Source organism: Triticum aestivum, chromosome 3A (assembly GCF_018294505.1).
Source record: "Triticum aestivum cultivar Chinese Spring chromosome 3A, IWGSC CS RefSeq v2.1, whole genome shotgun sequence".
NCBI classification, from domain to species: Eukaryota; Viridiplantae; Streptophyta; class Magnoliopsida; order Poales; family Poaceae; genus Triticum; species Triticum aestivum.
Window position 1 is genome coordinate 445,677,830 of NC_057800.1, and position 21,388 is coordinate 445,699,217.

The 21,388-nt window shown below is 44.3% G+C and overlaps 1 protein-coding gene across 1 annotated transcript; it reads right to left on the bottom strand.

Annotated features, from left to right (window-relative positions):
* Positions 1-3,279: 3,279 nt before the first annotated feature.
* On the bottom strand, positions 3,280-6,158 carry LOC123058405 (indole-3-pyruvate monooxygenase YUCCA1). The gene is made up of 4 exons (XM_044481138.1): positions 5,421-6,158; positions 4,816-5,064; positions 4,448-4,573; positions 3,280-3,778 (listed from the first exon to the last, which is right to left on the bottom strand). The coding sequence occupies exons 1-4, from the start codon at positions 6,045-6,047 to the stop codon at positions 3,551-3,553; spliced, it is 1,230 nt and encodes a 409-aa protein (XP_044337073.1). The 5' UTR covers positions 6,048-6,158; the 3' UTR covers positions 3,280-3,550.
* Positions 6,159-21,388: the final 15,230 nt, after the last annotated feature.

Consider the following 21,388-nt stretch of genomic DNA (forward strand, 5'->3'; position numbering starts at 1 on the left):
CTTCTTGTGTCATCGCGCGGTGGCCTCGGCACGGGACGGGGCGGCCACAATAGGATGTGGTGTTGGCGCTGAGCGCGGAGGCACAGGGATGCTATGGTGGTGTGTCGGGCGGTGGCATGAAGCCGCTGGCTGGCTGGGCCAGGGACGACAACTCCGGCAAGCTTTGGTGGTGGCGCGACAAGATCTAGCACTGTGGGCGTTTCGGGTTGCGGACAGCGACCTCCTCCATCGTGCTTCCGGGCAGGGGAGGTTGCAGCGTGGTGGCGGTCGTGCCTACCAGCTCCATTCCCTAGATGCACTTGTGCGGAATGCATCGAAGGGTTGGACCTCTCCCAGATGTTGTCCAATATTGAGGGGTGGATTCGTCGCCAGGAGGACCACAGAGTCATCCTTGCCTCTCCGTTTGGTTGCGGTACACCACCGAGGAGCTCGTCCATTGCCCGGGCAGGGAAAGGTGTGCGGTGGAGGCCAGGCTGTAAGCTTGGGGCGGGGATGGAGTTGGGACCATAGAAGCCGGCACGGCGGCCTTTGTGGTGGGAGTCGCGGTGCTCATGGACGGAGCTCGTGGCTCACGTGTTGGCTGGTTACGTTGGTGGCAAGTGAGCGGCGGTCGTGGTGGTGGTGGTGGTGCAGCGGGCGTCCTCGTGGCTTGTTTTACTATGTCTCGGAGGTGAAGAGGGCTTGGCTGGTTAACATAGTAATATGTAACTTTGATATCCACGTCATTTATGTTTCAACTGAACATGCTAGTTCTATACATGATGCAAGTATGTCATTCCATGCAATTAAGATGGACAAGGCCTCCTCCCCTGTCCTCCAAAGGGTGAGCATTTCTTTTAATTACAACTAATGTCAAGTATCTTGCAAGTGTCATGCAATTGCGGCAAATATTACCTTATAGATGTTGGGTATCCTAACCGAGTTGGATATCTAGCAACACAAAAGAGAATAGTATCATCTCCGTGACTTTTAGAGAGGCGCACCTCCAAAACTCCTCCAGGGAAGTTCAACAAAATTCACTCTAAACATAATGACATAAAGAGTGCCCTTGGAGTGTTGAGGATGAAATCAAAAATTCTCCTCAAGACGTTAAACTACTCGATTCAAACATAGATGTTGATTGTTGTAGCTACTATGACATTGCACAACTACGTTTGTCTTCATGACAAAGATGACCTCCACTTTGTTTGGTGTGAAAGAGATCCACATTATGTTCCAACAATCCCAGATAGATACAAGTATGTTATTCCTTGGAGTGCATCAGATGCTTCAACTTCATGGGCAAGTGCTCCTGACATGGATAGGTTTAGGAACGAACTAGCAACCGTCATTGCTTTTGCTTGGTGAAGTCATGTTTGTGGTGTTTATATATTCACCCCCATTTTGATTTGCAAACTATGCAAATTTGATAAAGCTTTTGTTGTGGGACATATGTTAAATCCTGTTTTTTCCGTCTAAACTTGGTGAAATTCCGAAATTTACATGCTTTGTATACTTCTTGGACTTGTACTACCCTACAGTGCTCCCTGTGTGCAGGGAAAAGCTATGTTTTTTTAGAAGAAGGGAAAAACGGGCGCTGCTATCTTTCGCGTTCAGCGAGTCGAGTCTTCTGCTGAAAAACACGAGGGTATGGGCCGGCCCAGTTCGTGGAACGTACACTGCCTCGATTTATTTTCTATTTTTTCACCTTTTGATTTCGTTATTTGATTCCATGTTTTAATTTTGTTTACACTTCTTGTTATTTCGTTATTTTCATTATTCAATTAAAAATGTTGAACAAGTATTTGAAAAAAGTTAAACGTGTATTTGGAAAATGTTGGACAAGTTTAAAAAAATGTTTAGTAAGTATTACAAAATGTTGAACAAGCTTTCGGACAATGTTGAAATTGTATACAAAAACAATCTTCAAAAAGAATTTGACATAATGTTAAACAAATATTTAGAAAATGTTGAATAAGTATTGAAAAATGTTGAACGCGTATTTAAAAAATTGTTGAACAAGTGTTTGAAAAATATTGAAAAAAGTTGAACGTGTATTTAAAAATGTTGAACAAGTGTTTGGAAAATATTGAATAAGTATGAACATGTTGAACAAGTATTAGAACAATGTTGAATAAGCATTAAAAATGTTGAACGAGTATTTTAAAAGTGTTGAAAAAATGAAAAATGTTGACTAAGCATTCAAAATGTTGAACAAGTATTCAAAAAATGTTGAATGAGTATTTAAAAAATTTTGAACAAGTATTTGAAAAATATTAAATAAGCATTCGGACAATGTTGAACGTGTATAAAGAAAATGTAGATCGCTAACTAAAAAAATGTTTTTGACACATACGAAAACAGGCGAAAATGTAGAGTGAAAACGAAAACAAACGTAAAAAACAAAAAGTGGAGAAGAAAAAAGAACCAACAAAAAATGGAGAAGAAAAATGAAAACCAAACAAAAAATAGAATAATGCAAAAAATGAACATATAATAACCAAATAAAAACAAAATGCAAAAATGAATGAAAGAAAAAAGGAAAAAGGAAACATAATAGAAAAAAAGAAAACGGCTGGAGTGGCCTCAAGTAAGACGCGCCCCTACGTCGGTGGAGTGGTTAGCGCAGCGTGCGCCCTCGCTGATGACCCGGGTTCTATCCCTCCTTCTCTTAGTTCGCCTGTTTTTTAACGATTATAAGCATTCGGACAATGTTAAACGTGTATAAAGAAAATGTTGATCACTAACTAAAAAAATGATTTTGACACATACAAAAATGTAGAGTGAAAACGAAAACAAACATAAGAAAAAACAAAAGGTGGAGAAGAAAAACGAACCAACAAAAAATGGAGGAGAAAAATGAGAACCAAACAAAAAAAATAGAATAATGCAAAAAATGAACATATAATAACCAAATAAAAACAAAATGCAAAAATGAATGAAAGAACGTCGGTGGAGTGGTTTTTTTGACGGGACGTTGGTTAGCGTGGCGTGCGCCCTCGCTGATGACCCGGGTTTTATCCCTCCTTTTCAGCCCAAAACATTGTAATAGCAGTTCGCCTGTTTTGTAACGAATGGGCGCGCGTAAATGGGCCAGCCCAATACGTCGTGAGGCGGGAAACGCTTAAGCGAAAACTGCTATTACAATCGCTTGATGCGATAAATAGCAACCGCGGGGAAAAACTGCTCTGTGTTGGAAAAATCGTAGCAAAGAAGAAAAACTAGGCCTACAGCCCATACTCACCCCCTTTTCAGGCCAGCCTTTCTTCCCCCACCGAATTGGGCTAACAACACCTGGTCCAAGCAACGGCCGAACAGGCCTCAGGCTGGATCCCTGGGCTACCAGCCCATGTGGTCGAGAGGAGTGGCGCATCGTAGAGCTTCCCACACACACACACACACAAAAAAGCTGGCTTGCGTGCTATAGGGACACGTTACACATACCACCGTTCTACTCCACTAATCATCTTCGGAAACACTTAGCAAATGGTGTGTCTTGCGGCAGGCAAGAGACGAGCTTGGTGTTATATGCACAAAACTCCTACTTAAACGCTGTACATTCCCGTGAGAATCAAACAGAGCTATCAGCTTCGTGCACATCGCTAGTGGGTTTATCTCTTTCTCTTTCTCTTTCCCTCCATTGGCAATGTATATCTCTGGCGACGCATAGGGCGTCTGACGATGCTCCGAGGAGCCCTCGCTGCGAGAATCCGACGGTGTAGAGGCCGTTTCGCCCTTTCCAGCCGTCGGGGAAAGGGGTTTTGGGCGTGCCTTCTCTTGTGAAGACATCGCCTCCATCCTGCAGATTAGGAACGATGAGCCATGGAGTGTCTCAGAATAGACAAAGAAAAGGAGGGCATACAGTTACAGGGGATCAATGTATGGCGGGCTTGCTCTGGTGAACTTTTATAATGGGGTAAAATCAAAGTAGTATGTCAGACTCAAGCAAGTAGCACTACCTTTCTTGCCATCTTGACTATATGTAGTTTGGATAGCCTTTTGTCGTCCCATACTGATAATACTAGCACCCGAAATAGACCATATAGATTAGATGGCCATATTGAGCAATCCACAGGTATGGAGTGACCGGGCCGACGCAACGCAAGCGTATATCCAAAGTCTCGAGTCCAGCATCCACGGCGGTGGGCGGCCATGCCCATGCCCATGCCCAGGGTGAGTCACTGACTCGATCACTTGGCGCGAGAGAGGCGGACAGTTGGGGAGAAAGGAACGCATGGCTCCGCGCAGGCGAGGGCACGAGCTGCCCCTGCCCGCCCCCGATACACGAGAAGGGAAAATGGCCCAACCCAACAGGGGAAGGGAGGGGAGGACGGCCGTGACGCGGGGACGCAGGGCAAGGTGACGGCATGACGCGCACTGTGCCACTACTGTTTTGCTAAGCTGTGCCTGTGCAGACCAAAAACGAACAAGGGAGTCCTTTTTGGTGGGTTGTTTTATAAGTATTTACCTTGAGCCAGGACGGCACGTTGCTCCTGTAGCCCGTCGCCAGTATTATTGCGTCGAACTGCTGCTCCTCCTTGCCGTCCGCGAGCCTGGCCCCGACCCTCGTCACCTCCTTCACTGCTCCTACCACCTGCTTATCACATCACCTCATCAGCGCACACATACACAAGGCCATAGGAAATCGGCAGAGAAACGTTAAGGCGTGCATGTGCTGTGCTGTAGCGACAGAGAAGAAATGGAGCTTCATGATGAGTGAGCTTTCATTCAAGACCTGGCTCTGGCTGGTATGGTATGCCAGATTGGGCGGTGGCCCGCTAGGCAGGTTTCCACAGTTTAAGCCAATCTCAATTATCGTTGGTGGAGCTAACCAACCTTAATTTTGCCTGATTTGATGTGGTCTAGAGTCCCGACGTCCAGCACGGGGGTTCTGCCGGTGAGGTTCTTCAGCTCGATGGGCCCCGTCTTGGGCCGTCTTAGCCCGAGCTGGCTCGTGTTGCCGAGGGTCAAGCGCGCCGCCGCCAGGATGAATCGATCCACCAACTGGACCGGCAGCCATTTGAGCAGAGCCATGGCAATGCCAAACGTGGACACACCCAGCATCTCCTTTGGCAGCACATGGACCTGTACAATTTTATTTTACGGTGACTGCTTGTTAGTTTTAGCGTGAATGAAACGGGCGGGCATAAATAGTTTGTTGAAGCAAAAGGGAAGGGAAACAAAACGGATCAACAACAGCGCCCATGCAGATTGGAACATGCTTGTCATGAAAGATGGCAGCAAGAAGATAGGCTAGGCACCGAAGGGGAAATGCCAAAGAAGTTAAGGGCACCAAAGAGGAGCAGAGTCAACATAATTGCACGAACTACAACAGAAAACAAACAAAAGGCAGCAAGAAGAGAGGACGGATCCTAACAGCACAATCTTAGGTATATGTAGCAAGAGCTCATTGTGATTGTGATTGTAGTAGTATCTATTACCGTGTTCCGCACCACCATGGAGGGCTTAGCGCCGTGCCGGCACAAATCCAGGCTCACCTCCATGCCGGAGTTCCCGCACCCCACCACCAACACCTTCTCCCCGGCGAACTCCTCGCCGCACTTGTACTCGCACGTGTGCAGGACGCGCCCGGCGAACTGCCGCATGCCGGGGAAGTCCGGGACGTGCGGCTCCGCGTTCTCGCCCGTCGCCACCACGAGCCACCTCGTCATCAGCACCTCGCCGCCCGCCAGGCGCACCGCCCAGGCGCCCGCGGACGCGTCGAACGCGGCCTCCTGGACGCTGGCGCCGAAGCGAGGGGCCACGCCCGCCGCGGCGGCGTACGCCTCCATGTACGCCACGAACTGGTCCTTGCAGGGGTAGGTCGGGTAGTCGGCCGGGAACGGGAGGAGCGGCAGCTCGCAGAAGCGCTTGGGCAGGTGGAGCGCGAGGCGGTCGTACATGCGGTGGCGCCACGTGAAGGCCAGCGAGTCGGACCTCTCGAGCACCGTGGCCGGCACGCCGCGAGCCGCGAGGCACGCGGCCGCGGCGAGCCCCGACGGGCCCGCGCCGACGACGAGGGCGCCGGGGACCCACGTCGCGCGGCCTTCCTGCTCCTCCTTGTCCATGGCACTGGCTGCTGCGATCGGTCCTGGGGCCTCTGCTTGCCTGTGGGCGTGGGTTTTTACTGTGGAGTGGAGGTGTGTTTTATACTGTGCAAGGGGTTTTATAGGGGTTTTGGCGAGGGCCTTCATCGGCAGGAGCTTGGAGACTCGCAGGCGGGCGTACGCCTAGCAGCTTTGGAAGCTCGTATTTCCTTTGCTTGAACCCGAATGCAAAAAGGAAAAATGGAACTTGAAGACTTGAAGGTGTCTGTCACTTGACGATATCATGGACCGTGCGTACGTGGTCCACGCTGCCCTCGGTAGATGTAGGTGGGAATTACCGGGTCTTTGTCCTTGGTTGTAAATTTGGCTTATCTCTGTTAATAACGCAAGACCACTCTGTTCTGATCGGAACCCAACAGCAACAATCCAGAGATCATGGGCAATAGTGACCTTTGATGGGAGCTTGGGAGCATCCTGTTTTCCAGGAACTGGAGTAGTATGATTATATACTCTCTACAAACGAATACGTATGAAATAGGAGTATCTATTTTTCGGTGGATGCAAGCAGGAGTTTGGACAGCGAGAGGGCTAAGTGTGATGTGCACATGAGGAGTGGCAGAGCAATTCCAGCCGGTCACACCAAAAGCAGCTCAGGGTGTTCCAGCGGTTTCAACACGGAGACTCAGAGCATTTGCTTCCTCCCTCTGCCTGTGGTTCTACTTCCACGTGAAGGATGTAGCACTAGCTAGCTACGTATAAATCAATGACGTTGACGAGGATTAATCAGTAGTCCAATGCCCAAAGAGGCAAAGCGGCAGTCGATGGTGTAAGTTGGTGGACTGGTGGTACGAGTCAACTCGGAGCGATCGAGTTCAAAATGATGGGCGAGGAATCGCCCACAAGCTACAGTTGTCACAAGTCAGGCTCGCTGCAAATATTTATTACGATATGATATGAAGCCCCCGCTGCTCGTCACAATCTTCCTACTCCGCCTAGGACGAGGATTCGCTCGCTGCACAGGCTAGTGATAGCATGCAACGGTAGCTTACAGGCCATAAAATCAGGAATTCAACACTCCATTTGAACATGTGCTTATTTTGGTCCCAAAAGAAAGAATATGTGCTTATTTAACGCAGACGGGAGGCGTCGGACAACAAGGTGTGCACTCACCGTAACTTCAACGGACGCGGACAAGTACGGGCACCGCCGTCGCCCGGTCTACCCAGGGCATGTTATTGGAATGTCCCAGCAGGAGACGGTACAAATTTGGCTCCATTTTATACTCTCGCTATGCCATTGAATTAATTAATTTCATATGCCATTGAATTAGTTAATTGTGTATGCCGTTAGTTTATTTGAAATCATGGACAACGTTCGTAAGTGCTGTGGCCGTTTTTCCCCTCCCGCCATTCCGTCGTTCCCGTGAGCGACCGAGGGGGAAAACCCTAGCCACTAGCAAACTTCCCTCCCTCGCCACCGCCGATCCGCGCCGCCAAGCAAAGCCAATTATGTGTTGGCGGTGGCGGGGCCTTCTTTCCTCGCCGTGCGTGGGAGCTTGGCACAGTCGGTGGCCCCGCGCTACGACGCGACACTGGGTTAGGGCGTAGCGGCAAGCTCAGAGGCGACTCTGCCTCAGGCGGGGAGGGCTGGCGCGATGATGGTTGGTGGGGGTGCGTGGCCTAGGTGGTGGTGGCGACTTCAGCTGGATCTGCCCCGCAGGCGGCTCTACTCGAGGCGGGCTTGGCGGCCGGTGGGCGGCTCAGGCGATGGTACCTAGCGGCGGTCCGCTTGCGTCACGGCAGTGGTGCGAGCCAGTGTGTTGTCTCCTCTAGAGGTCTTCTGCGATGGTAGGGTGCGGTCGATTCAGCGGCCCTTGCCGCCGGACAGGTGGTTGCCTCTGCCTCGAGTGGATCTGGCCGGGTGCCGAGTATGGTGTCAGGGGTGACGCTAGGGAGGCTGCGGGAGGGATGGGTAGCCCAGCTACCTATTACCGGCGCGGGGGTGCGTGATAACCCACAAGTATATGGGATCGCAACAGTTTTTGAGGGTAAAGTATTTCAACACAAATTGATTGATTCGACACAAGGGAAGCCAAATAATATTCTCAAGTATTAGCAGTTGAGTTGTCAATCCAACCACATCTGAAAGACTTAATATCTGCAGCAAAATATTTAGTAGCAGAGTAGTATGGAAGTAACGGTAACGGTGACAAAAGTAAAGTAGTAGTTTTTGTAGTAATCGTAACAGTGGCAACGGAAAAGTAACTAAACAAAGATCAATATGTGAAAAGCTCGTAGGCAATGGATCAATAATGGATAATTATGTCAGATGCGATTCCTCATGTAACAGTTATAACATAGGGTGAGACAGAACTAACTCCAGTTCATCAATGTAATGTAGGCATGTATTCTGAGTATAGTCATACATGCTTATGGAAAAGAACTTGCATGACATCTTTCGTCCAACCCTTCCATGGCAGTGGGGTCCTATTGGAAACTAAGGGATATTAAGGCCTCCTTTTAATAGAGTACTGGACCAAAGCATTAACACTTAGTGAATACATGAACTTCTCAAACTACGGTCATCACCGGGAGTGGTCCCGATTATTGTCACTTCGGGGTTGCCGGATCATAACACATAGTAGGTGACTATTGACTTGCAAGATGGGATCAATAACTCACATATATTCATGAAAACATAATAGGTTCAGATCTAAAATCATGGCACTCAGGCCTTAGTGACAAGCATTAAGCATAGTAAAGTCATAGCAACATCAATCTTAGAACATAATGGATACTAGGGATCAAACCCTAACAAAACTAACTCGATTACATGGTAAATCTCATCCAACCCATCACCGTCCAGCAAGCCTACGATGAGATTACTCACACACGGCGGTGAGCATCATGAAATTGGTGATGGAGGATGGTTGATGATGACGGTGGCGATGCATTCCACTCTCCGTAGCCCCGACGGACTCCAGATCAACCCTCCCGAGGAAGATTAGGGCTTGACGGCGGCTCCGTATCGTAAAACGCGATGAATCCTTCTCTCCGATTTTTTTTCTCCCCGAAAGTGAATATATGGAGTTGGGGTTGAGGTCGGTGGAGTCCCAGGGGGCCCATGAAGCAGGGGGCGCGCCCCAGGGGGCGCCCTGCACACTCGTGGACAGGGCGTGGGCCCCCTGATGCTGATTCTTTCGCCAATATTTTTCATTAATTCCAAAACGTGTCTCCGTGGATTTTCAGGTCATTCCGAGAACTTTTATTTCTGCACAAAAATAACACCATGGCAGTTCTGCTGAAAACAACATCAGTCCAGGTTAGTTCCATTCAAATCATGCAAGTTAGAGTTCAAAACAAGGGCAAGAATGTTCGGAAAAGTAGATACGTTGGAGACGTATCAACTCCCCCAAGCTTAAACATTTGCTTGTCCTCAAGCAAATTCAGTTGACAAACTGAAAGTGATGAAGAAAAACTTTTACAAACTCTGTTTGATCTTGTTGTTGCAAATATGTAAAGCCAACATTCAAGTTTTCAGCAAAGATTATGAACTAACCATATTCACAATAACATTTAGGTCTCATGTTTACTCATATCAATGGCATAATCAACTAGCGAGCAATAATAATAAATCTTGGATGACAACACTTTCTCAAAACAATCATAACATGATATAACAAGATGGTATCTCGCTAGCCCTTTCCGAGACCGCAAAATATAAATGCAGAGCACCCCTGAAGATCAAGGACTGACTAGACATTGTAATTCATGGTAAAAGAGATCCAGTCATACTCAATGTAAATTAATAGCAATGTATGCGAATGACAGCGGTGCTCTCCAACTGGTGCTTTTTAATAAGAGAATGATGACTCAACATAAAAATAAATAGATATGCCCTTCGTAGAGGAAAACAGGGATTTGCAGAGGTGCCAGAGCTCGAGTTTTGAAACAGAGATAAATAATGTTTTGAGTGGCATACTTTCATTGTCAACATAACAACCAAGAGATCTCGATATCTTCCATGCTACACACATTATAGGCGGTTCCCAAACAGAATGGTAAAGTTTATACTCCCCCACCACCAACAAAAATCAATCTGTGGCTTGTCCGAAACAACGGGTGCCGTCCAACTAACAACAATCCTGGGGGAGTTTTGTTTGCAATTATTTTGATTTGATTTGAGCATGGGACTGGGCATCCCGGTTACCGGCCATTTTCTCGTGAGTGATGAGCGGAGTCCACTCATCGTGAGAATAACCCACCTAGCATGGAAGATATAGACATCCCTAGTTGATACATGAGCTATTTGAGCATACAAAACAGAATTTCATTTGAAGATGGAGTTTGGCACATACAAATTTACTTGAAACGGCAGGTAAATGCCGCATATAGGAAGGTATGATGGACTCATATGGAATAACTTTGGGGTTTATGGAAGTGGATGCACAAGCAGTATTCCCGTTTAGTACAAGTCAAGGCTAGAAAGAGACTGGGAAGCGACCAACTAGAGAGCGACAACAGTCATGGACATGTATGAAAATTAATCAACAATGAGTGCAATCATGAGTAGGATATAAATCACCGTGAACACAAATATCGTGGAGGCTATGTTGATTTTGTTTCAACTACAAGCATGAACATGTGCCAAGTCAAACCACTCGAATCATTCAAAGGAGGATACCACCCTATCATACCACATCACAACCATTTTAATAGCATGTTGGCACGCAAGGTAAACCATTATAAACTCCTAGCTAATTAAGCATGGCATGAGCAACTATAATCTCTAATTGTCATTGCAAACATGTTTCATTCATAATAGGCTGCATCAGGAACGATGAACTAATCATATTTACAAAAACAAGATAGGTTGAGTTCATACCAGCTTCTCTCATCTCACTCAGTCCATCATATATCATCACTATTGCCTTTCACTCGCACGACCGAACGGTGTGGATAATAATAATAGTGCACGTACATTGTACTAAGCTGGAATCTGCAAGTATTTAAAACAAGGGGGAAGACAAGGTAATATGAGCTCTTGGTTAAATCAACAATAATGCATATGAGAGCCACTCAACATTTTCATCAGGGTCTTCTCCTCTTGACCCCCAAAGAATAAGAAAATAAATAAAACTATTTACACGGGAAAGCTCCCAACAAGCAAAAGAAGAATGAGAAATCTTTTTGGGTTTTCTTTTAATTACTACTACTACTACTACTACTACTACTACAGGCATGGAAAGTAAACTAGCTAAAAGCTACAACTATTTTTTTGGTTTTTCTTAAGGTTTTTCAAACACACAAGAAGAAGGCTTAGAAAAGAAAATAAACTAGCATGGATAGTACAATGAAAAAGTATGAGCACCGACAACTAGAATGAGTGTGTGAACATGAATGTAATGTCGGTGAGAAATACATGCCCCCCCAAGCTTAGGCTTCTGCCTAAGTTGGTCTATGCCCATGGATCGAAGCTACTCTCTCCGGTGTACTGAGGAGGGTCCTGAGGGTGCCACTGGTTGGCGATCTCCTCCGGATCCCACTGATAAACAGACTATCGATAAGGGTCAAGTGGTGGCTCAGACTAAGGCTCTGTGACTTGTGTCAGTCTCCAGTATGCATAAATGGCCTCGGGTAAGATGAGGTACATGCCTGAAAGTATGTTAAACAAAGAGGGTGCAGGTAAGGTAATAGTCTCACAGTGAGTTTTATCAAATATCAAATTATACTTAAGCATCTTCTTCTTATTTTTAACAATAAATTCATGTGTTGCCATACTCTTATAATCTAGAAAAATAGGGGCATCAACTTTTCCTCTTTCTAATAATGCCTAATAGGTATCTCAAAGTGTTTATCAAGGTGTGAAGCAAAGATGCCTCCGAAGATGGGGCCCTTTGTATGGTTTAGACTTAATCGTTTAGCAACAATAGCGCCTAAGCTGAAAGTTGTATCACGAAACAAAGCATGGTGCAAAATGACAAGACCAGGAGCACTAAGATTTCCACTGTTCCCGCGACCAATTAAGCATCTACTAGCAAATATCGCAAAGTAACGTAGAACAGGAAAATGTATACTAGTAATTCTTGCATCGGAAACTTTCCGCGTTTCCCCTACAACAATTCTATCAATAAATCCATCCACATCACTACGATGTGGTTCCTCGATGGTGCCCACAAAGGGTATCTTGCAGACCCGACAAAAATCATGGAGTGACATCTCCTTCACCTCACCATATAAGTGAAACTCCACTGAAGGTGGTGATTTCTTAGCATGGAAATAAAAAATTTGCACGAAAATATTAGTGAGTAGGAGATACTGTTCACGCTGGTCGTGGAGGAAGTTGGCGAGGCCTGCATTCTTAGCCAAGTAATAAAAGTCATCGTAAATTTCGGCGGCTCTCAAGAATGCATCACAAGGCCATTCGCATGGCCGAACCTCCGCAGTGCGAGGAAGATTGTCTTTGGGCTTTTTATTCTCCTCATTCTTCTTATCCTTCGAGCTTCGGCTCGAAGAGCTCCTCAACAATCTCTTCATCATTTTCTTTATCTGAAAAATTTCTGAAATTTTTTAGTGACTCAAAATAAAAGTGAACCAAACTCAACAAGATTGGTAGCAACTACTCCCACAAGTGCCTAGAGGCTATATCATGCATTAAAACTACTTTGGACCATATAAATTTGACATGCAAGCTCAAGAACAGGGTCACCTTAACAGCAAAAATTTGCAATAAATAAAGCAATAGAACAAAAACTAATTGGACCTTTGAAGGAGTCACATACCAAAGAACAATCCCCTAGAACAGTTTTGTGAATGGAGCTTTGAGCAAAGAGATCGAAAATGGCAGCAAGATGAGCTAGAACACGGGTTTGAGCTATGTGAGGATTTTTTCTGGAGGAAGACGAAGTGAGTGGGTGCTGGAATAAGTGGAGGGGGTCCACATGGGGCCCACAAGGTAGCCCCAGGGGGTGGGCGCACCTTGTGCCCTCGTGGCCAAATGGGGGGCCCCCTAGCGTGTTCTCAGTGCCAGAAATTCTTAAATATTCTACAAAAACCCATATTTCATTTTCAGGACATTTGGAGAACTTTTATTTTCAGGGTATTTTTATTGCAAGGATAATTCATAAAACATACATAAAATACTATTTTTGCTTTATTTAACCTAAATAACATAAAGTAAAAGGAGGGTACAGAGAGTTGTGCTTTCTAACTTCATCCATGTCGTGCTCATCAAAAGGAATCCACTAACAAGGTTGATCAAGTCTTGATAACAAACTCTTTCGGAATAATATGAAACCAAAGAATTTTCGAATAACACTAGGTTACCTAAATGGGGATATGCATGTCCCCTACAATAAGAATATCATATTTCTTCTTGATAGTAGGAAGAGGGAATTCAAAACCTCCAATAGTAATCGTTGAAATTTTTCCAATAGAATTGATACTGTGGACTTGAGGTTGTTTCCTCGGGAAGTGTATCGTATGCTCATTACCATTGACATGAAAAGTGACATTGCCTTTATTGTAATCAATAACAACCTGTGCTGTATTCAAAAAGGATCTACCAAGGATAATCGACATACTATCGTCGTCGGGAATATCAAGAATAACAAAGTCCGCTAAAATAGTAACATTTGCAACCACAAAAGGCACATCCTCACAAATACCAATAGGTATAGCAGTTGATTTATCGGCCATTTGCAAAGATATTTCAGTAGGTGCCAACTTATTCAAATCAAGTCTACGATATAAAGAGAGAGGCATAACACTAACACCGGCTCCAAGATCACATAAAGCAGTTTTAACATAGTTTCTTTTAATGGAGCATGGTATAGTTGGTACTCCTGGATCTCCTAGTTTCTTTGGTATTCCACCTTTAAAAGTATAATTGGCAAGCATGGTGGAAATTTCAGCTTCCGGTACCTTTCTTTTATTTGTAACAATAGCTTTCATATACTTAGCATAAGGATTCATTTTAAGAATATCAGTCAAACGCATACGCAAAAAGATAGGTCTAATCATTTCAACAAAGCGCTCAAAATCCTCATCATCCTTTTTCTTGGATGATTTAGGAGGAAAAGGCATGAGTTTTTGGACCCACGGTTCTCTTTCTTTACCGTGCTTCCTAGCAATGAAGTCTCTCTTATCATAACGTTGATTCTTTGATTGTGGGTTATCAAGATCAACAGCAGGTTCAATCTCTACATCATTGTTATTGCTAGGTTGAGCATCAACATGAATATCATCATTATCACTAGGTTCATGTTCATTACCAGATTGTGTTTCAGCATCAGAAATAGAAATATCATTGGGATTCTCATGTGTGTCAACAATAGGTTCACTAGAAGCATGCAAAGTCCTATCATTTTTCTTTTTCTTCTTCTTAGAAGGACTAGGTGCATCAACATTAGTTCTCTGAGAATCTTGCTCAACTCTCTTAGGGTGGCCCTCAGGATACAAAGGTTCCTGAGTCATTCTGCCCCCTCTAGTCATAACTCTAACAAAATTATCATTTTTCTTATTACTTAATTCATTGAGCAAATCATCTTGTGCTTTAAGCACTTGTTCTACCCGAGTGGTAACCATAGAAGCATGTTTACTAATAAGTTTAAGGTCACCTTTAACTCTAGACATATAATCACTCAAGTGTTCAACCATATAAGCATTATGTTTCAATTGTCTACCAACATAAGCATTGAACTTTTCTTGTTTAACAATAAAATTATGAAACTCATCCAAGCATTGGCTAGCAGACTTATTATGAGGAATATCACCTTCATCAAATCTATAGAGAGAGTTTACCTTTACTACCTGTGCCGGGTTATTAAGACCATGCATTTCTTCAGGTGGTAAATTCTTAACATCTTCAGCTTTAATACCCTTTTCTTTCATAGATTTCTTTGCCTCTTGCATATCTTCAGGACTAAGAAATAGAATACTCCTTTTCTTCGGAGTTGGCTTAGAAGTTGGTTCAGGAAGTGTCCAATCATTATCATTACTCAATATATTATTCAATAGCAATTCAGCTTGCTCAACAGTTCTTTCCCTGAAAACACAACCAGCACAACTATCCAGGTGGTCTCTGGAAGCATCGGTTAGTCCATTATAAAAGATATCAAGTATTTCATTTTTCTTGAGAGGATGATTAGGCAAAGCATTAAGTAATAGGAGAAGCCTCCCCAAGCTTGTGGGAGACTCTCTTCTTCAATTTGCTCAAAATTATATATTTCCCTTAAGGCAGCTTGTTTCTTATGAGCGGAGAAATATTTAGCACAGAAGTAATAAATCATATCCTGGGGACTACACACACAACCAGGAGCAAGAGAATTAAACCATGTTTTAGCATCACCCTTTGATGAGAACGGAAATAACTTAAGGATATAGTAGTAACAGATTTTTTTCCTCGTGGGTGAATAGGGTGGCTATATCATTCAATTTAGTAAGATGTGCCACAACAGTTTCAGATTCATAGCCATAGAAAGGATCAGATTCAACCAAAGTAATTAACTCAGGATCGACAGAGAAATTATAATCCTTATCAGAAATAGAGATAGTTGAAGTAGCAAAAGCAGGGTCATATTTCATTCTAGCATTCAAAGACTTTTCTTTCAGCTTAGCTAATAGTTTCTTAAGATCATATCTATCTTTGCAAGCAAAAAGGTCTCTAGCAGTTTCTTCATCCATAACATAACCCTCAGGCACCGCAGGCAATTCATATCTAGGGGGAGAATCTTCATCACCACTTTCATCAATATTATCTGTTTCAATAATTTCGTTCTCTCTAACCCTAGCAAGTTGTTCATCAAGAAATTCACCTAATGGCACGGTATTATCAAGCATAGAAGTAGTTTCATCATAAGCATCATGCATAGCAGAAGTGGCATCATCAATAACATGCGACATATCAGAATCAATAATAGGTGTAGGTGTCGCAAATTTACTCATAACAGAAGGTGAATCAAGTGCAGAGCTAGATGGCAGTTCCTTACCTCCCCTCATAGTTGAGGGAAAAATCTTGGTTCTTTCATCTTTCAAGTTCCTCATAGTGATCAACAGAGATAAATCCCAAGTGACTCAAAGAATAGATCTATGCTCCCCGGCAATGGCGCCAGAAAATAGTCTTGATAACCCACAAGTATAGGGGATCGCAACAGTTTTCGAGGGTACAATATTCAACCCAAATTTATTGATTCAATAGAAGGGGAGCCAAAGAATATTCTCAAGTATTAGCAATTGAGTTGTCAATTCAACCACACCTGAAAGACTTAATATCTGCAGCAAAATATTTAGTAGCAAAGTAGTATGGAAGTAACGGTAATGGTGACAAAAGTAACAGTTGTAATTTTTGTAGCAACGTAACAGTGGCAACAGAAAAGTAACTAAGCAAAGATCAATATGTGAAAAGCTCGTAGGCAATGGATCAATGATGGATAATTATGTCGGATGTGATTCCTCATGGAAGAGTTATAACATAGGGTGACACAGAACTAGCTCCAATTCATCAATGTAATGTAGGCATGTATTCCGAATATAGTCATACGTGCTTATGGAAAAGAACTTGCATGACATCTTTTGTCCTACCCTCCCATGGCAGTGGGGTCCTATTGGAAACTAAGAGATATTAAGTCCTCCTTTTAATAGAGTATCGGACCAAAGCATTAACACTTAGTGAATACATGAACTCCTCAAACTACGGTCATCACCGGGAGTGGTCCCGATTATTGTCACTTCGGGGTTGCCGGATCATAACACATAGTAGGTGACTATTGACTTGCAAGATAGGATCAAGAACTCACATATATTCATGAAAACATAATAGGTTCAGATCTGAAATCATGGCACTCGGGCCCTAATGACAAGCATTAAGCATAGCGAAGTCATAGCAACATCAATCTTAGAACATAAAGGATACTAGGATCAAACCCTAACAAAACTAACTCGATTACATGGTAAATCTCATCAACCCATCACCGACCAGCAAGCCTACGATGAGATTACTCACGCACGACGGTGAGCATCATGAAATTGGTGATGGAGGATGGTTGATAATGACGATGGCGACCGATTCCCCTCTTCGAAGCCCCGAACGGACTCCAGATCAGCCCTCCCGAGGAAGATTAGGGCTTGGCGGCGGCTCCGTATCGTAAAACATGATGAATCCTTCTCTCCAATTTTTTTCTCCTTGGAAGTGAATATATGGAGTTGGGGTTGAGGTCGGTGGAGTCCCAGGAGGGCCACGAGGCAGGGGGCGCGCCCCAGGGGGGCGCCCTGCACCCTCATGGACAGGGTGTGGGCCGTCTGATGCTTATTCTTTCGCCAATATTTTTCATTAATTCCAAAATGTGTCTCCGTGGATTTTCAGGTCATTCCGAGAAGTTTTATATCTGCACAAAAATAACACCATGGCAGTTCTGCTGAAAACAACGTCAGTCCAGGTTAGTTACATTCAAATCATGCAAGTTAGAGTCCAAAACAAGGGCAAAAGTGTTTGGAAAAGTAGATACATTGGAGACGTATCTATGCGTCGGTCCGGACGTGCTCCGCTCCTTCCTTCCTTCCTATTTCTAGGCCTAGTGCTTGATGGTTGCAGACCAATATTCGAGGAGGGGTGGTCACCGACTGCTCCGATGGTGCTAGGGATCTACTGGTCGGCTCAACGCCCGTACCTTGATGGTCTCCAAACGGGGTGGTGACCTTGGTGGCGGAGCTGTGGGCTCGTGGGTGGAGCTCATGGCTTGGGTGCTGACGGGGTCACTGTCATGGCCACGTGGGTGGTATGGGGGTGGGTCTTCGACGTTCTACGGTGGTGGTGCGTCTGGCGCTCTCATGTCGGGCCATACACCGGGTGGAGGTGGAGGGTGGTGGCCAGGGTGAAAACCTCACCTTCCTCTGGCCAGGCCGACGGTAGTGGCGTCCATGCATTCATCCCTTCTTGAAGGCACCATCTCGGTGTCCCTGCGTCCTTCGTGTTACTCTGGGTGAAAATCTGGATTCAGTGGATAGGGCGGTGGTGGCACTGCAGTGTCATTTCTTTCTTGGAGACACCATTTTTGAGATCTTGGTCCGTCGGATTTCGGCTTCGTCTCCTCACGATGACCCGTTCATAGTTGAGAGCTCCTTCGATCCCAAGCTATGCTCTATCCGTACACTTGTTGTTTGCTCTGGGGTAGTTGGAGTATTGTTGTTGTTCATCAGCTCCCTTGTCTCTGCCTTGGGTGTGTGTGTGGTGTGGGGTTGTATGCATTTTCTATGTTGTTTGTTGCTTTATATATAAAGCGGGGCGAAAGCCTTTTTAGGATTTGAATTCATAATCATTTTAGGAGAATTTTATGTCGGATATGACCAATGAGGTTAAAGAGCCTACGAACCTTAGAAAGTATGACTTGGGGAATCCAAATTGTCCTACGTTTGATGTTGGGGGAACATTGCCCACAACAAGAAAAGAACAACACATATACTCAAGGCAAGAGGTCCGACACTCACAATATCTGAGGATCTTTTGTTAGTTAAATCTTAGTTGGTGAAAGTGCTAGTTATCAACTAGACGGGTGAATGGGAGATTTTTATCAAACTCTTCGAAACAGGTTAAGTATTCGAAAATGCGGAAGGAATAGTAGTGCAAAACAATACAAGATGGAAGTAGAACTAATCTAATCATGTAATCAATGAGAACACACAATCATCAAGATAAGGGATACCATGCAAACTAAATAGCAATATATCTAAAACAAGCAAACATACAAGCACACACATAGGAACTATTAGGCTAAAGACAAAAGAAAGCATGGTAAAGAAAGTCTTCAAGCAAAGTCTTCATACAAAGAAGCAAGCAAAGTCTTCACAATACAGAACGCAAAGTAAAGTAGTGAAGAGATAGAACCAGTTGCTCGGAGAAGACTCAAAATTTGTTGGACCAGTTTCAGTTGTTGTGACAAATTTACGTCTAGTTGGAGATGCTGTGATTGAACTGAGAAGACCAAGTCTTCACCTTATTATTCTTGAGCTAAGGTCACTCAAACCTCTCGCCAAATCAGTCGTGGTAAGTATTCAAGGTAGACTTTTGAAACCTTTACAAACTTGTTCACAGGCACTCCATAATGGTCCCTTGGAAGCTCAGAACATGACGCCTAACCGTCTAGAAGATCACAATATTCAAGTGTAATAAGTCTTTGGTTCACTAAGAATAAAAATTCTTCACTGATGCTCAATCACTTTGGGTTCTGAGCGTTTGCGGGTTTTTTCTTGCAGAAATTCCCTCAAATGCTTCGGAGGTTGGATTTCTCTAGATGACAATTGTCATGCAATAACTCAAAGTAGCCAACAACTTATGGTGGAGGGGGTGGCTATTTATAGCCGGGGTAGCATCCCGACATGATATGACCGAAATGACCCTGGGTGAATGACCAAAGGACACGTGTCCCAATGGTCAGATTTCAAACACAATACAACAACTTTACTTGGGATACAATCAAAGCTGACTCAACCACTCAGAAGAGTTTTCCAATGTCTTCACCTAAAGAATTAGGTTTGGGCTGTGATGACCCACAAGTATAGGGGATCAATCGTAGTCCTTTCAATAAGTAAGAGTGTCGAACCCAACAAGGAGCAGAAGGAAATGACAAGTGGTTTTCAACAAGGTAATTTCTGCAGGCACTGAAATTGTCGGTAACAGGTAGTTTGATAGCAAGATAATTTGTAACAAGCAAGTAACGGTAACGGTAAATAAAGTGCAGCAAGGTAGCCAATTCTTTTGTGGCAAAGGATAGACCAAAATGGTTTCTTATCATAAGCAAAGCGTTCTTGAGGGCACATGGGAATTTCATCTAGTCACTTTCATCATGTTGGTTTGATTCGCGTTCGCTACTTTGATGATTTGATATGTGGGTGGACCGGTGCTTGGGTGTTGTTCTTACTTGAACAAACCTCCGACTTATGATTAATCCCCTCACAAGCATCGACAACTACGATAAAAATATTAAGATAAAATCTAACCATAGCATTAAACATATGGATCCAAACAATCCCTTACAAAGTAGCACATAAACTAGGGTTTAAGCTTCTATCACTCTGGCAACCCATCATCTAATAACTACTCTACAATGCATTCCCTTAGGCCCAAATACGGTGAAGTGCCATGTATTCGACATTGATACGTCTCCAACGTATCTATAATTTTTGATTGTTGCATGCTATTATATTATCAACCTTCGATGTTTTATATGCATTTATATGCTATTTTATATGATTTTTGGGACTAACCTATTAACCCAGAGCCCAGTGCCAGTTTCTGTTTTCCCCTTGTTTCAGTGTTTCGCAGAAAAGGAATATCAAACGGAGTCCAAATGGAATGAAACCTTCGGAAAAGTTATTTTTGGAAACAAAGCAATACATGAGACTTGGAGTGCACGTCAGGGGATCAACGAGGAAGCCACGAGGCAGGGGGCGCGCCCACCCCCCTGGGCGCGCCCTCCACCTCGTGGGCCCCTCATGGCTCCCCTGATGTATTTCTTCCGCCTATATATATCCATATACCCTAAAACTATCGGGGAGCATAATAGATCGGGAGTTCCGCCACCAGAAGCCTTCGTAGCCACCGAAAACCAATCTAGACCCGTTTCGGCACCCTGCCGGAGGGGGAATCCCTCTCTGGTGGCCATCTTCATCATCCCGGTGCTCTCCATGACGAGGAGGGAGTAGTTCACCCTCGGGGCCGAGGGTATGTACCAGTAGCTATGTGTTTGATCTCTCTCTCTCTCTCTCTCTCGTGTTCTTGAGGTGATACGATATTGATGTATCGCGAGCTTTGCTATTATAGTTGAATCTTATGATATTTCTCCCCCTCTACTCTCTTGTAATGGATTGAGTTTTTCCTTTGAAGTTATCTTATCGGATTGAGTCTTTAAGGATTTGAGAACACTTGATGTATGTCTTGCATGGGATACCCGTGGTGACAATGGGGTATTCCATTGATCCACTTGATGTATGTTTTGGTGATCAACTTGTGGGTTCCGCCCATGAACCTATGCATAGGGGTTGGCACACGTTTTCATCTTGACTCTCTGGTAGAAACTTCGGGGCACTCTTTGAGGTTCTATGTGTTGGTTGAATAGATGAATCTGAGATTGTGTGATGCATATCGTATAATCATACCCACAGATACTTGAGGTGACATTGGAGTATCTAGGTGACATTAGGGTTTTGGTTGATTTGTGTCATAAGGTGTTATTCTAGTACGAACTCTAGGGCTGTTTGTGACACTTATAGGAATAGCCCAATGGATTGATTGGAAAGAATAAGTTTGAGGTGGTTTCATACCCTACCATAATATCTTTGTTTGTTCTCCGCTATTAGTGACTTTGGAGT